The following is a 14,823-nucleotide window of genomic DNA, read 5'->3' as shown; positions in this document are numbered from 1 at the left end:
AAATTAAAATTCGAAAATTTTTTCTAAAGCCTCCAGGGGACTTCGTTTTCGCACGAAAAAATTTTATGTGCCCTTATTGCATCCGGACCCACAATTATAAGTAAAATTTAAATGAAGCTACATACATTGCACATTTCTCGAACTAAAGCCTTTTCTCCATCAGGTCCTTCCTCTCTCTCGAGCTGCTCTCTCACTTCGAGAACTTGAAGAGCTCGCACAACTGCTTCCGGTCGACTGCCTAAGTAAGGGTTCCCCCCTGGACTGTTGGAATTCTCCCAGGATTCACCTGGACCCGCTTCCCATCCCTGTGCCCGAGCTTGAAGTATGCTTTTATCCTCTTCCAACTGCTTCACTCGCTGCTCCAAACTTCTTACGTACTGCATAGTCTGATCTAAAAAAGAAAGAAAGAATTGAATGTCAATGATGCTCATTAATTCAAGTGTTTATCAGCATACCAAAATATTAAATAGAATTGCCAATCTCAAAAAATCTATTTTTTTCTCCTTTTCAAAAATAGTGTAAAATCTCCAGAGTTATTTCTGGTTGGCCTTGGAATTAAATTTGTTACCATTAAACATCGAAGTGTGCCTTTGCCTTGGTGGAGCAGATTCCTCAGCATTGGTACTTGAACTGGATCCGTCTCCATCATCTCTTTGACCTCCGCCTCTTTCCTCGTCAAGGTATAAGCAAAGTTCCTTCAGTTCCAGGTTGTCCTTGATGAGCTCCTGTTGCTTATTGTCAAGCTGCCTCAACTTGTTTTGATAAGCAGACACTTCCTGCCGCATTACGCTAGCCGTGTAGCGACCAAACCTCTGCCATTCACGAGCCAATTTTCGTCCTTTCTGCCGGTCATCGTCCAGAAAGCAACAGAGGTCGCGAAGCTCTTGATTATCGTCACTTAGTCTTTGGTTCGCTTCCTTCAGTGCTCGAAGTTCGGCGAGCTAAAAGAAAGAAAAATATTCACTCGTAATCTTCATTAAATTCTGTTGAACCCAACTCTATTCTTCCAGCTCCAGAAGTTCCCATGCATGCTTCCTGGAACCGGAAGTCACTTATCACCATGGCTAATCTCACCAGAGTCTGTATCTGACGATTCTGTTCAGCGGCAACTCGCGCGATGTCACCCTCCGTCTTCCTGACAAACTTAAGCATCTCCAGAGGGCCCAATCTGAGAAAATCCTCGTCGCTGATTCTCTGTCTAGAGGCCGGCTGGCCCACCGGGTACTGGCTATTCGGCGGCAACAGCTGACCTTGACCCGTGACCTTGGCCGGGAGGTAAGTACCTTGTTGCGGAACCTTGGTCCCGGTCTGCTGATGGTGCTCTACCTTCGGCGCATCCTTGGGTGGTATGCTCCTAGGTTGCGGCTGGTGCTGCTGATGATGATTCTGATTCAAATTGGTAGCAGTGCTCGAGGGACTGGAAACTGGAGGGGCGTTCGCAAAGTGCAGGTGGTTCTTGAGGATTCCGGAACTCGGCTGCGGAGGCGGCTGATAACGCGGCGGCACCTGATCAACTGACTTGATCACGTGCTGCTGATGCTGATGCTGTGAATGCGGCTGGCTCTTACTCTTACTGGACATCACGGCTAATTTAGCTTCGGGCTGCGCCGCGTCCCATTTCAGAAAAACCACCACACTGGGGTCAGCGACGAAAGAGTGATTCTGGGTCAGGCGGCAAGGTCTGTCCTCTTCGGCCCTTCACGAGAGACGCCGGCATGAATTTACATGGCGTCACCGGGAGGGAGACACGCCACTTGACCTCGAAGCATTCCTCCTTTTCTCTTTTCTCTTTCACGCCTTTCTCCAGTTTCTTCTACTCGTTATTCAATAATTCCTCCTCTTCCTTCAGCAACTTCTCTTATTTCCTCAAGTTCTTCAATTCCCCTTCGTCCTTCAAATTTTTCCTCGTCCTTCACTAACTTCTCCAGCGTCTTTATGGCCTCTCTCTAATTTCTCTTGTCCGTCCTTCAATTTGGTCCTTTACATCGTTCTCCAATTTCTCCTTCCTCATCCCTCGCCAATTGCACCTCCTTCCTTCAGCTTCCTCAGGTCCAGAGAACTCCAGGGTCAAGATTCACACCTTGTCTCTGGTGCTGGTTCATCGACTTTCTATTTTGGATACCGCTGTCCTTCCTACGTCAATCCGGGTCATTCAACGCGCTCCCGAGTGAGTTCATCGATCCACCGACTTCCAGGCACATTCCGTTGCAGAAAACACTATTCCCAACTAATCCTAATGGCCCTTTTCACTTCAGGCTTCCGAGGTTTTACTAAAATTCGCCACACTGCAAACATGAGGGAAGAATGTTGTATATTGATCAGGATGCATTAAAAAAGATAGTTAGAGAGGTTTCTTTTATTTTTGATACTAAAAACTGTTTTGGTAATATATAAACAAGAAAAGATGCTTTCATTGTATAAGGGAGGTCGAAAAATACACTTTTTTAAATAGAACCTTTACATCTCTTCTTTTGAGATGCCCTATTTTTTGGATTTCAAACTCATAGAAATTTACATATTATATTTGAAGACTTCTTCAGTAACTTACAGGAAAGAACCGTATTATAATAAAATGTTCAATTAGTTTACCGAAAATCTCATTTGAAGAAATAAACAATTTACTGTTATGAAAATTCAGCTTTTTTAATAGAGTGATCTGGCTAAAAACTCATAGGTGATGTAGGCTACGTAAATCAGCCTATTTTTTTTTTGTAGCTTATTTTGTTTTATTATAAAAATGAAAAAGTCATTACAAAAGCATGAATTTCAGAAAAAAAAATAAAGTGCCTATTTATAAATATTTTAAAGAAAGAATCGCTGGGATTTCCTTTAATTTAAAATTTAAATCAGACATCAACTTTTATTTAAAAGAAAAACTATTATATTCACTTTTAAAATTAGTATATCAAAATTCGAAACATGGTTTGCTAAGAGAAAGTAAATGAATAAATCAATCAGAAAAATTAATATTATTGGATTTTCGAATATAAACTTTAAATAAAGTGCATTTCTTTTTATTTCGGCATAAAACCTTTTTCTTAAAAAGCACATTTCTAGGAGGAAGGTAATTATGTAAATTGTAGCAGCAAGAAAAATTGAAAAGATAAACTTATTTGTACAAAAAAAAATTTTAAGAAATTAGTTAATAAACAAATTGTTGCGATTTTAGCGAATAAAATATGAAATTCCCAAAAAAAGTTATGCATTTTCAAGCAAAAAGGCAAGTTTTCATCAAACAATTTGAATTTTCGAACCAAAAACACGATTATTCGAGAAAACAGTTTATTTTCAATACGAAAATATGAATTATCAACAATAAAAATTATTTTTACAACCAAATAATTAATTTTTAAGAAAATAGTCCAACTTTCAACCAACTATGTTGAATTTTCAACCAAAAATAGATGAATTCTCAACGGGAAATATAATAGTTGATATTTCAACCAATAAATATTTTTATTTTAAATAAAAAACAATTAAGTTCAACAAAAATCAACGAATTTTCGATAAAATAGTTGAAGTTCCAACAAAAAAATTGGCGAATAAATGAAATGAATTTCCTTCAATATTAAGTTCATTTTAATTTTTTTATGTTTATAAGTTGGTAAAAAAGGTAGTAATATTTTGTATAAGTATTACTATAAAAATGACGTTTTCATTTCGAAAAATACTTGTTTGAATATAAAAATTGATTTTTGTAGTTACAACTTTTTTCAGTTTTCAAGCATCATTTAATTTTACTTTCAAACTAAAAAATTTACCCACCAATACACACATTTTAGAATTTATTTCTGTTAATTTATCTTCTATAAAGAATTACTCATACGAGATAAATAATGAAATTTCCTTCTACTATGTTAAAATTGATATAGAGGGTCCACATCTAAGCATATGATTTTTTTTTAATACAAATTGGAAATAGATTTGCAAATGTATTTATAACCAATACATCCATTATATGTGAAGAAAGTATTAATTGAATTATATTATGGAAAAAAGTAGTTTGATGACTACGTTTTACCAATAAATTATCCGTTTTTATTCTGAATTACTCTATTAGCGACTTTATTTCAGAAGCACTTAATAAATTATTACCTGACATATAAGCACCTGATCAAATCAATGACATTGATAATTTAATAAACCAATAATGACTATCCTAGAGGTTTATATATGAAGATAAGTGAATGAGAAACATAAAAAACATGAACTGTTGTTAATGCATAATTTGCTATTTCTTAGGATCTATATATATACCAGATCCATTGCGTTATCATTTATCATTTAGGCCAATTTTTACATTCTTTGAAAGCAGGGAATTCTTCGCAAATATTCTACATCTTTCAATTTTAATTTCTCATTTCATAATGTGCTTAAGTCTATTCCTACATTTTTGTATAATCATTAATCACTATTGATGTGATTAATGTATCATTAAGAGAATATTTCATATACAATCAAGCACTAAAGTTTTAATAAACTATAGGAAACTTACAATTGTTTCTGATTTTAATACAAGTATGTGAGACGTTTAATAATCAGGATGGTCGCAAAACTTCATTTTTAAAAATTCCCTGTCTTTTCCCTAATTTTTCTCCGACCTATTTTTCATTTTTCCTGACCACTAATATGCAAACATGAGATAATAAAACAATTTCAGATTAAAAAGATTTAATTTCAAATGTATTTATTTACTTTTAGAAAAAAGATAAATTCTTTAACATAAAAGATTTAGTTGTAATCCAAAAGGATAAATTTTCAAAGAAAATAATGAAATCGTTAACTAAGTTATTGAATTTTCAATCTACAATCATGATTTTCAAACCAAATGGTCAAATTTCCAAACAAAAAAGATTAGACTTCAAACAAAAATAGTTGCATTTTCAACTAGATAATTGAATTGATCTGCAAACAGTACAATTTTCAACAACAACAACAAACATTTAGTTTTAACCAAACAGTACACTGTAAATATCACACACTTCACTGTATGATTTTACAAAAGTATGTGAAATTACATCCTCTAACGATGTAAATAAAAGGAACCTCGAACAGCAGTGTAATATTACACACTCGATAAAAATAAAATTACACATTCCCTCGTACGAACTTTACATTCAGAAGGAAAAATTCAATCGCAGCGTGTAAAAATACCATGCGTCGGTAAAATCACTTTCCTGTGATTGAAAATTACATCGAGATTTTTAATTTTACCAAAGATCTTTAATTTTGCCCTCGCGGAAACTGTAAAATTTTTTATTTATAATTAATTAAAATTTTAGAATAATTAATCATATAATATGTGAATACGAAAGCGTCTCTCGTGTTCGTTGTTTATCGATGCCTTCATCCTTCAATTTTGGAGCATTTTTATTCTTAATATGAGGAAATTGACAGCTATGTTCAACTTTTTTGACAGCTTTCACACAAAAATATACCGAATTCGAGCTATTCCTATTTTGCCTTTTACATTTTCTGATATTGGAGCGGAAAAAATGCGGTTATTCAAAAAGTATATTTCATATTTTTGTTACGGAATATTTAAAAATCAAAAAAATAGACATAGTATCTTATGTGTTTTAGGTAAGTAGTAACGTGTCCGGCCTGTGTTTCTTCAATCTCCATGAAATTCTACGAAGTTTGAGCTTCGAGTGTTTGAAACCTGTCGCCCTGATAAATTTTATTTTATTCTTTCACATAATGAATTTTACATTTTCGCGTGTAAAATTATCGGCCGAATTGGAATATCACAACAGATTCGTAAAGTTACTCCGATACACGAGGGTCCTTTTATTTACATCAGCCAGAGATGTAAAATTCAATAGATTTTTTTACAGTGTAGCTTTTACAATCAAATCGTTTTGAACTAATTAAATGTTCAACTTACAAAGACGAATTTAAAAAATATATATGTAATTGATGTTTCAACTGAAAAATATTAATTTTAAAACCAAAAACACGAATTTTTAAAATAAAAATATTTCTTAACCAAAAAAGACCAATTTCAAATCAAATATATCAATTTTCAAACAAATGCTTGAAACATTTCCATTTTTAACGCAAAGAATTAGGAAAATAATTTAAAACTCAGAAAATTAATTTTATACGAAAAAAAGATTTTCAAATAAAAAAGATCAACTTTTAACCAAAAATGGAAAAGTTGCATTTTTAGTTTATGAAATTCATTAAAACAAACGAAAGTTAATTTTTAACTAAAGAAATAAACCTTCAACAAACAAAAATGATAGTTTAACAACGCCATCAACCAAGTAGTGCAACTTTTAACTAAAAAAAGATAAATTCACAACAAACATTTAATAGTAAATGTTTTAAAAAAATTTCAATTTAAATGAGATTAAAATAAAATTTTTAATTCTATTTAGCGTTCAATAATAAACTTAATGTATAGAATTCTTCAAAATAAAGCCAAGAATCCAACAACGGCAACCAAACAAATCCCCCTCCTTTTTTTCTTTCGCCTTCTATTTTTATTATTATCAAGTAACAATAAACATACATCTGTAAATAATATTCACCAACTTTTTGGTACTCATACAGTACCCTTATCGAGGTAAAACAATTAAGTAGGGAGGAACAGCACCGAAACAACGATGCTCTCTTTTTGGTACCTGAGAATCAGGCCTTCTCATTTTCTTTCCTCTTTTTTTTCTTTTTCAGAAAAAAAAGATCATTTACAAATTACAATAGGAGCATTTTATGGTGGTTGTCCAAATTTGTTCGTTAAATGCTTGGTTACATTTTTAGGATTTCTATACATTAAAAAAAAATGTATTTAAATAGAAAACAGTTGGATTAAATCAAAAAGACGAATTTTCAACAAAATAATTTGAATCCTTAATCAAGGGAAATTAATTTTCAAACAACTCATTTCGTTTATTTCCAAAAAAAGATGAAATTTCTACTAAAACAGATGCATTTTTTAAACCAAAAGACGAATTTTCGAAGAAATTGTTGAATTTGTACCAAAAAATATTTCAGCTGAATTTCGAACTAAAAATTCATTTTTTACGAAAATAGTTCAATTTTAAAACGTAGAAGAATGTTTAGAAATACAGTTAAATTTTGTAACAAAAAAGGTGTTTTAAAAATAATGAAGTAGTTATTTTTCATTCAAAAAATGATTTTTCAAATTCTTTTTTCATTTTTTCTGGCCATTAATATTCAAAAGCCAGAATCTTAATCTTGTAACATTTTTAACATACAAATTTTTATAAACAGAATAAAACAATTCGAAATAAGCAAACAAATTTTTTCATTTGCTATTCTTGACAGTTATTTAAAGTGCCTCTTGTAGAAATTCCTTGAGTTTCGCAAGATTTTTTTGAAAATCCTCACTTCCCCTCATAAATAAAATTCCTTGACTTTCCCTGATTTTAAGGATTTCCCTGACCTGGATGGAAAAGTGGATTTATCAGTAAACAAAATTAATTTTCAACAACAAAAAACAAATTTTCAACAAAATAGATTGTCAACCAAAAAGATGCATTTTTAACTAGAATGATGGATCTGTAATAAAAGAAAAGGAGCTTTTAACAAAGTAGTTCGACTTTCAACCAAACAGTTAAATTTTCCGAAAATATCAATTAATAACAAGAAGTTAATTGTCAACTAAACTCCTTCTACCAAAATAGGCGAATTTTCAACTAAAAATAAATTTTCAAAAAAGTAAATTTACATTACCAGTTGAAAACAATTTCAAAACTAAAAGAAAAGAACGAATTCTGAACGAAATAGTTAAACTTGCAACCACGTATGTATATGAATTTAAAAATAAAATGATGAATCTATTCCTGGAATTGTTAAGTTTTCACTTAAAAATCAGTTTTAAAGCAAAATAGACGAATTTCCAAGCAACATAGATAAACCAAAATAGTTGAATTCCCAACCCAAAAAGAGGAATTTTCCACCAAACATTGCATTTTTAATATAGATTTTTAATTTCATATTCTTTGGTTGAAATTTGTTTTTATTACAAATTTGTTTTCTCAACTAAAAGTTTAAATATTCCATTTTTCTTTGAAACATTTTTCTTTTATAGAAATGTAAAATCTTTTATTAAATATTCATCTGTTTTTTCCTAAATTTAATAACTTTGTTGAAAGTTTATTTCATTTTATTGAAAACTTATTTCTCTAAAATAAAATTAACCTTTTTTTGTTGCAATAGGTATTTTTTTGCTAGAAAATTTATCTCTTTGGTAAAAAGCTGTGAATACGATCTCGAGTATTTCCACTTTGTATTTATAATTATATGGTGACTGTTTCACGAGCACTTTTTTCCCCGTTATTAAATTATTTGCTTCCTCATAGCGGAAGCATTAGGGATTTTTTATATATCAGACAAATTAAAGTTTTTATTTTGATCGATTTAAAAATCCAAACTTACAAAAACTAGAAAATTAAAAAAGAATACAAAACATTTTTAAAATGCAAAGAGAAATCCGGCAAATCGAATTTTATAATCGAAATGGTCATTTTTTGAGCTGACAAAGGAAGGGAGAAGTTCCATCGCACCCTATCCCTTTCCAATTAAACCCATTAAAATTTTTGGGCTCCTTAATTTTTTTTTAATCAACTTTCTTGTGGAGGTGCTAGCTTATATTAATGAACTAAATAATAAAAATTCAATTCCATTAGAATTTTGGCCTTTCTTTGGACTCCTGAAATCAGCAAAAAATAATTTCCCCAAGCCATACCTTAACTTCCAAAAGCAACCCCCCTTTAAAAAAATGTATTAATTTAACGACGGCATATTTTTGGGCTTTTAGAAAATACCCACTTCGATTTTTGGACTCCAACCCTTAAAGTAAAACATTAACCCCTTGTAACACGCAGATATGAAATTGTCTCAAAATAACCTTTTTGAAAATTTTACAGCATCAATAGAGTTTCTGATTTTTGGGCTCCTCGAATATACTGACTACAATTTTTGGGCTCCAACCCTTAACGTCAAAAATCAACCCCTCTTTACCACGTACATACGACATTGTCAAAATTATTGTCAAAAATCGTAGTGGGTATTTTTGAGCAGCCTAAAAATCAGGGTCTCTATTGACACTGTAAAATTCTCAAAACAGTTATTTTTTGACAAAGACGTATCTACGTATAATAGAGGGGTTGATTTTTGATGACAAGGTTTGGAATACAAAAATCGTTGTATTTTCGAGGAGCCCAAATATCAAAGACTCTCTTGACGCTGTAAAATTATCAAAAAAGTTATTTTTTGACAAAGTCGTATCTACTAGGTAGAAAGGGGTTGATTTTTGACGTTAAGGGTTGGTTTTGGGAAATTTTTTTTCAGATTTCAAGAGCCCATAATAAGCCCAAATTTCTGGTGAAATTAAATTTTGATCATTTACTGATTTTAAGAAGTGGATGTGCTGAGTCTATGTAAGGTAGCACATCCACAAGAAAATTGATGTTTTGAAAAAAGTAAAAGAGCCCAAAAATTTTAATTGGTGCCCAAAAAAATCTGAGATATGAAAAATCCCATATTTCGATTGTGGAGGTACTAGCTTAATGGAAATATTAAAGTCTTTTCTATTCATGCATAAACTTTGAATTATGTTTATTAAAAAAGTTTTTATGTTCAAAAAAGATGTTTCCAATATTATAAATGAGCATAACTTCTTTACTCCTCAATAAAGTATATTAATATTATAGGTCTATCGATTTGCCTCCAATCAAGGAATCTTTTCCGTCCTTGCATGAATTTAAATTATGTTTGTGACAAACATTTCACTATAAATATGTTTTTTTCAAATATTATGCATTACCATAGCTTCCTTACACTTCATTAGAATGTATCAATCGATTTGACTCGAATGGACAGATCTTTTCTATTGTCACATCTACTTCAAATTATGAGAATGAAACAATTTGACTATAAAAATCGATTTTTAACATAATATAAATCACCATAGCTTTCTTAATCTTCAATAAAATGTGTCAATATTGCTCAATTGCTTCATCTCGAATCAACACAGCTCTTCTATTCTCGCATCAGCTTTAAATTATGAGAATGAAACAATTGTTACTATAAAAATCGATTTTAAATATAATATAATTGACGATAACCTGTTTACTCTTATATAAAATGTATAAATATTATAGGTCAAACGATTCGCCTCGAACCAAGGAATCTTTTATATTCTTGCATCAACTTTAATTATTGAACGAAAAAAGTCTTACTATAAAAAACTGATTTTAAAAATATTATAAAGAGCTAAAAAAACAAAAACAAAATATTGGAAATCCTTCGGTCAATTTCAAAATATTAGTGGCAACAATAAGTCCTCCAAATTACATAAATTTATATGCAATATTGTTTTGAAGTTATCGTGTTCACATAAAATGAATAAAAAATTTGTCGACAATGTTACGATTACAAAACTGTCTCTACGAGGAAGCAAAATATATTTTTTGATTGAAGATGCATCCTTTTAGTTAAAAGTTCATTACTTTGATTAAAAATTTAACCAATTTTTTTCTTGATGAAAGTTAATTTTTTTCATGTTGAAAATTAATTCTTTTACTAAAAATGTAGCTATTCTACTTTTGCTAGGAAATTGATATTTTTCAGTTGATAATTTACTTATCTGAATGAAAAACCATCTTTTCTAGTCAAAAATTGATTATTTTTATGGAAAATGCATATTTTTGTGTTATAAAATCAATTTTTTTCTTTGTTGTTTCTCAAATATTTCTTCATTAAAATGCAACTCTTTTGTTGAAAATTCGTATTTTTTCAGTTTAATTTACCAGTTTTGCTATTGAATATCAAAATATTTTTTACTGAAAATATCAACTATTACACTTTTTGTTGAGAATTCATTTTTTTATTTAAAAGATTCCCGTTTTCTTGGTTGTAAATGGATTATTTCAACTAAAAACACAATAGTAAAATTTTACATTAATAAATCCTACATTGTTATCAATTCTATTATGCACACAAATGTCACATTTTTTGTCAGTGTCCTTTAACTAAAGCTCGAGTTTAGAGCAAGATGTTATTTCACTCTCCTGAAAAATCGGATTTTAATGGTTATCTAGTTTTGTATTGTAACCCTTCAGTTGAAGTTTCAGCCAAAAAGGATGACACTATAAACTTGGGTCTCTCCATGTATATTTTTCCAAATTTCGTTTCGAGAAAATCAGCACTTAACTTGAAACACTTTAATATACCTGATACGTTTTATCGAAAATCAAAATCCACGATCAGATAGATCCTTGACACAATGACGCGATATACTGAGGCATGCAGAAACACTCGTTATCATCGTTACCGCGTGATACGGTGTAGAGGAATATGTGTATTCTATAGCGACCTCGAACAAGTTTCTGAAAGGCGAACAACCATAAAGAGACCAAATCTTTTTTCTTTTTTTTTTACCACATTCCCGGTTTCTTTCACGTGGACCGCTGTTTCATGGTATAAAATTATATATAGACTTTCAAATCGAGAGAAGCTTTTCGAGTTAGAATAAGGTAATACTGTCAAATTATCGTATCTACACGCTCTGTGGAATTGAACAATGAGTCAAATGTGAAATCAACAGTGATCTCATTTATTGAGTCACTATATGTGACATTAAAATAATGTTTTCCTAAGAGAGCTATTCTTTTTTATTATTATTGTATCAAAAATGATTTCGAATCATATTCTGAGGGTAGAAAAATACAGAAATTAAGGAACAACATTTTAGTGAAACAGTATTACTTTAATTTGAAGATAGTGGTAAAACAAAACCTTTAACACTTGAACATGTTCCTGGAGTATTATTTTAATCTGCAGCTATTTAAATCTTGAATCAAATAAAAACTATGTTGGAATTCACGTGCAAGATTTCCTCTCTAAAGGGTAGAAGGGCAAAAATATTTAAGCTGAAAAAAATAATCATTTTACAAGCCTTTTTACAACAAAATTTATGATTCTAAATTTATAAGTCAATAGTTGTCAACTGTTGGGAGCGCTTCTAGCCAATTCAGAATACGATACAACAAACATGTGTTAATTACAATATTCAAGACCGTTCAATTAAGGTGGTTAATCTCCTAAAAAATGTTCTTGGTCTATCAGGGCTGCTAAAAAATCTCAATTAAAAAATGTCCTGACTATATATATATAACGTTATTACAAAAAAAAATTTGTTTCTAAATTTATTTTAAACACTTTTGGTGACAACAGTTTTCAACTCAAAGAGATACAAGAAAAGAGGACTTATCAACAAAATAGTTATATTTTCAACTAAAATGATAGATCTTCAATGATAAAAATGAAATATCAACGAAAAGTTTAGTAGTTAACGAATTTTCAACAAAAAAAAAGTGGATTTTTTTAACACGAAAAATTTTTCAGCAAAAAAAACATCTCGTCAAAAATGTTGAATTTTGAAGCAAAAAAAAACGAATATCCTGTAAAACCTGGCGAAACAGTTGAGCTTTTAACCCAAAACTACAATTTTTCTACAGAAAGAGGTGGATTTTAAACCAAAAAAGTTACTTTTCCGAGCAAGGTGGAATGGTTACATTATCAGTCTCAAAAACTGATTTTCAACAAAACAATTCAATTTTCAACCAAAGAAATCAATTTTCACCTAAAATTATGAATCTCCAATCAACAACAAAAATTAATTTTGAACGAATATAAGTTTTTAACTGAAAAAAAAAACATTTCAATCAAAAATATAATAGTGAAATTTTAAGTTACAGAACAAAATTTTCAATAATAAAAGATAAATTCTGAACAATATATTTACATTTTTAACCAAAGAAATTTTTTCAATGAAATAGTTGAATTTGCAATCAAACAGATGAATTTTGAACCAAAAAAGACAAATCTTTAAAAAAATAAAGGAATTTTCACATAAAAAAGGCCAATTTTCAGTTTCAAGAATGAATTTTTTAACAACAAAAAAAACGAATTTTGAACAAAATAGTTGAATTTTGAGTAAAAAAAAATTAATTTTCAATCAATGAAAATAAGTTTTCAAACAAACAGATGAGGGGTCATTCACAAAATACGTGATACGTGAAGGGGTGGGAGGGGGAGTCTTTCAAAGTATCCATCCTCCATGTTAAGTGCATTGGAAAAGGGATGAGGCTGCGGGGGGGGGGGGGGGGGGGGGGGGGGGGGGGGGGGGGGTCTAAAGTTCCTGAAAAATGTATTACATAGTTTGTGAATGGCTCCGAAATTTTAAACAAAGATATTTGGAAATTCAACTAAATAAGATAAAATTTCAAACAAAAATGAAATAGTTCAATTTTAAGTCAAGAAAATTAATTTTCAACAGCAAAAAGTACATTTTTAATGAAATAATTCAAACTTCAACCAATCAGATAAATTTATAACGAAGAAGATTACTTGTTTATCTGAATAAAATAAATTTGTGATGAAATAGTTCAATTTTCTACTAAAAAGATGAATTTACAACCCAGAAGATAGAATGTCGATAAAAAAAAGATCAGAGAAAATAAATTAATTTTTAACAAAGTATTTCCAATTTCAACTTAGTATTTTCATTTTCAATTTGTAATTTTCCAAATAAGTAGTCGATATTTGTCATATGTTAGGATCCAATTAAAATACGATGCAAAAAAAATATTCTGATTGAAATATTTAAGACCCTTCAAATTTAGGTGAACCATCCTGTTATTTAGAGTTTTTTTAAACATCCCTTATTAAAAGTAGCAAGAGTCGGAAAAATTGTCACCAAAAGAGAAAGAAATGATCTTCCTAAAAAGATGTCCTTAATCTATTTTAAAAACGAATATCTCTATAACAATACATTAAAGTTGAAAAAATTCAAACCTGAATTCAAAGAAGAAAAATCTTCCAATTGCCTTACAGGGGGAAATTAATACAAAAAACTGGTAGCTCGCTTTTTTCGTACCGAATACCGACCGCTCAAGAACTTAAGCCTTAAGGCTTAAGGAATGCATCGCGTCATGGCGCTTTGATTCTTCTCGAGACGTCGAGCGTCTCGCAATTCTCGGAAGCACTAGGGAGGGAAAACTGCACGAGTTGCAACTGATAACGATAAGCGAGCGCGCATCGAAGGAAAGTCAGCCGGTTCACTACCGGCACTTCAGGATGATTCGAATCCGTCAAAATTGCCTGGACAATATGGGAAACCGATCCAAGAAGGATCGAGTGAGCAAGAGCACTAGCCAGAAAGCAAACGATCTACTCGGGACCCGGCGCGCCATCCCGAGCGAGAGCTTGGATTGGCCCTCTCACCGGCTCAGATTTTTCAGCATTGGCTGGATTTAGATCGTTAAGCACGCGGGAGATGGGCCCCACCACGAGGCCGCTGGGCCCCTCGGGGTTCCGCGCTCCAACGGATCCACGGTCCCTTTTCAATGCGGAGATTGCAAGCAGGGATGTAGGTAGAAAAGTTCCGGTTATTTTCGTCCTACCCGACCCAATGGTAGACTTCATATATCAAAATTATCTCAAAACAGGGGAAACAGGGTGATTTTTCAGAAAAATGGAACCATTATTTCTTTGCAATTAAATTAATGTAAGGTAAAATATATATCTCAAACTGAATTGCTTTGAATTCCTAAGATATGAGGTCGTAATATATTGCATTTTTAGCAAACAAATATGAATTGGCAATAAAAAAATGCATTTTCCATTTGAAAAATTATCAATTTTCAACTGAAGCAGAATTATTCATTAACCATTTAGGTGAATTTTTAACCTGCAAAAATGAATTTACAACAAAAAATGTAATAGTTGATATTTAAACCGTAAAATATATCATTCAAAAAAAGTTTAATCCAAGCAAAGAAGAATTTT

The 14,823-nt window shown here is 31.1% G+C and overlaps 1 protein-coding gene across 2 annotated transcripts in view; it reads right to left on the bottom strand.

Moving 5' to 3' along the window:
• LOC117181657 (coiled-coil domain-containing protein 85C) overlaps positions 1–14,186 on the bottom strand; it is a 19,270-nt gene extending 5,084 nt beyond the window's left edge. The window contains exons 1-4 of one of the 2 annotated variants that reach the window (XM_033374557.1): positions 13,831–14,186; positions 1,075–2,285; positions 569–941; positions 126–391 (exon numbers count right to left, since the gene is read on the bottom strand). In XM_033374557.1, coding sequence (XP_033230448.1) covers positions 126–391; positions 569–941; positions 1,075–1,581 — 1,146 coding nt within the window. In that variant the 5' untranslated portion in view covers positions 1,582–2,285; positions 13,831–14,186. Of the gene's footprint in view, positions 1–125; positions 392–568; positions 942–1,074; positions 2,286–11,204; positions 11,288–13,830 lie in introns of those variants that run through there. The other variant, XM_033374558.1, reaches the window with a different exon arrangement.
• Between the last annotated feature and the right edge of the window lie 637 nt (positions 14,187–14,823).

Source organism: Belonocnema kinseyi, chromosome 10, assembly GCF_010883055.1.
Source record: "Belonocnema kinseyi isolate 2016_QV_RU_SX_M_011 chromosome 10, B_treatae_v1, whole genome shotgun sequence".
NCBI classification, from domain to species: Eukaryota; Metazoa; Arthropoda; class Insecta; order Hymenoptera; family Cynipidae; genus Belonocnema; species Belonocnema kinseyi.
The sequence above is the reverse complement of the archived record's forward strand: the minus strand, read 5'-3'. Positions and strand labels throughout refer to the sequence as shown.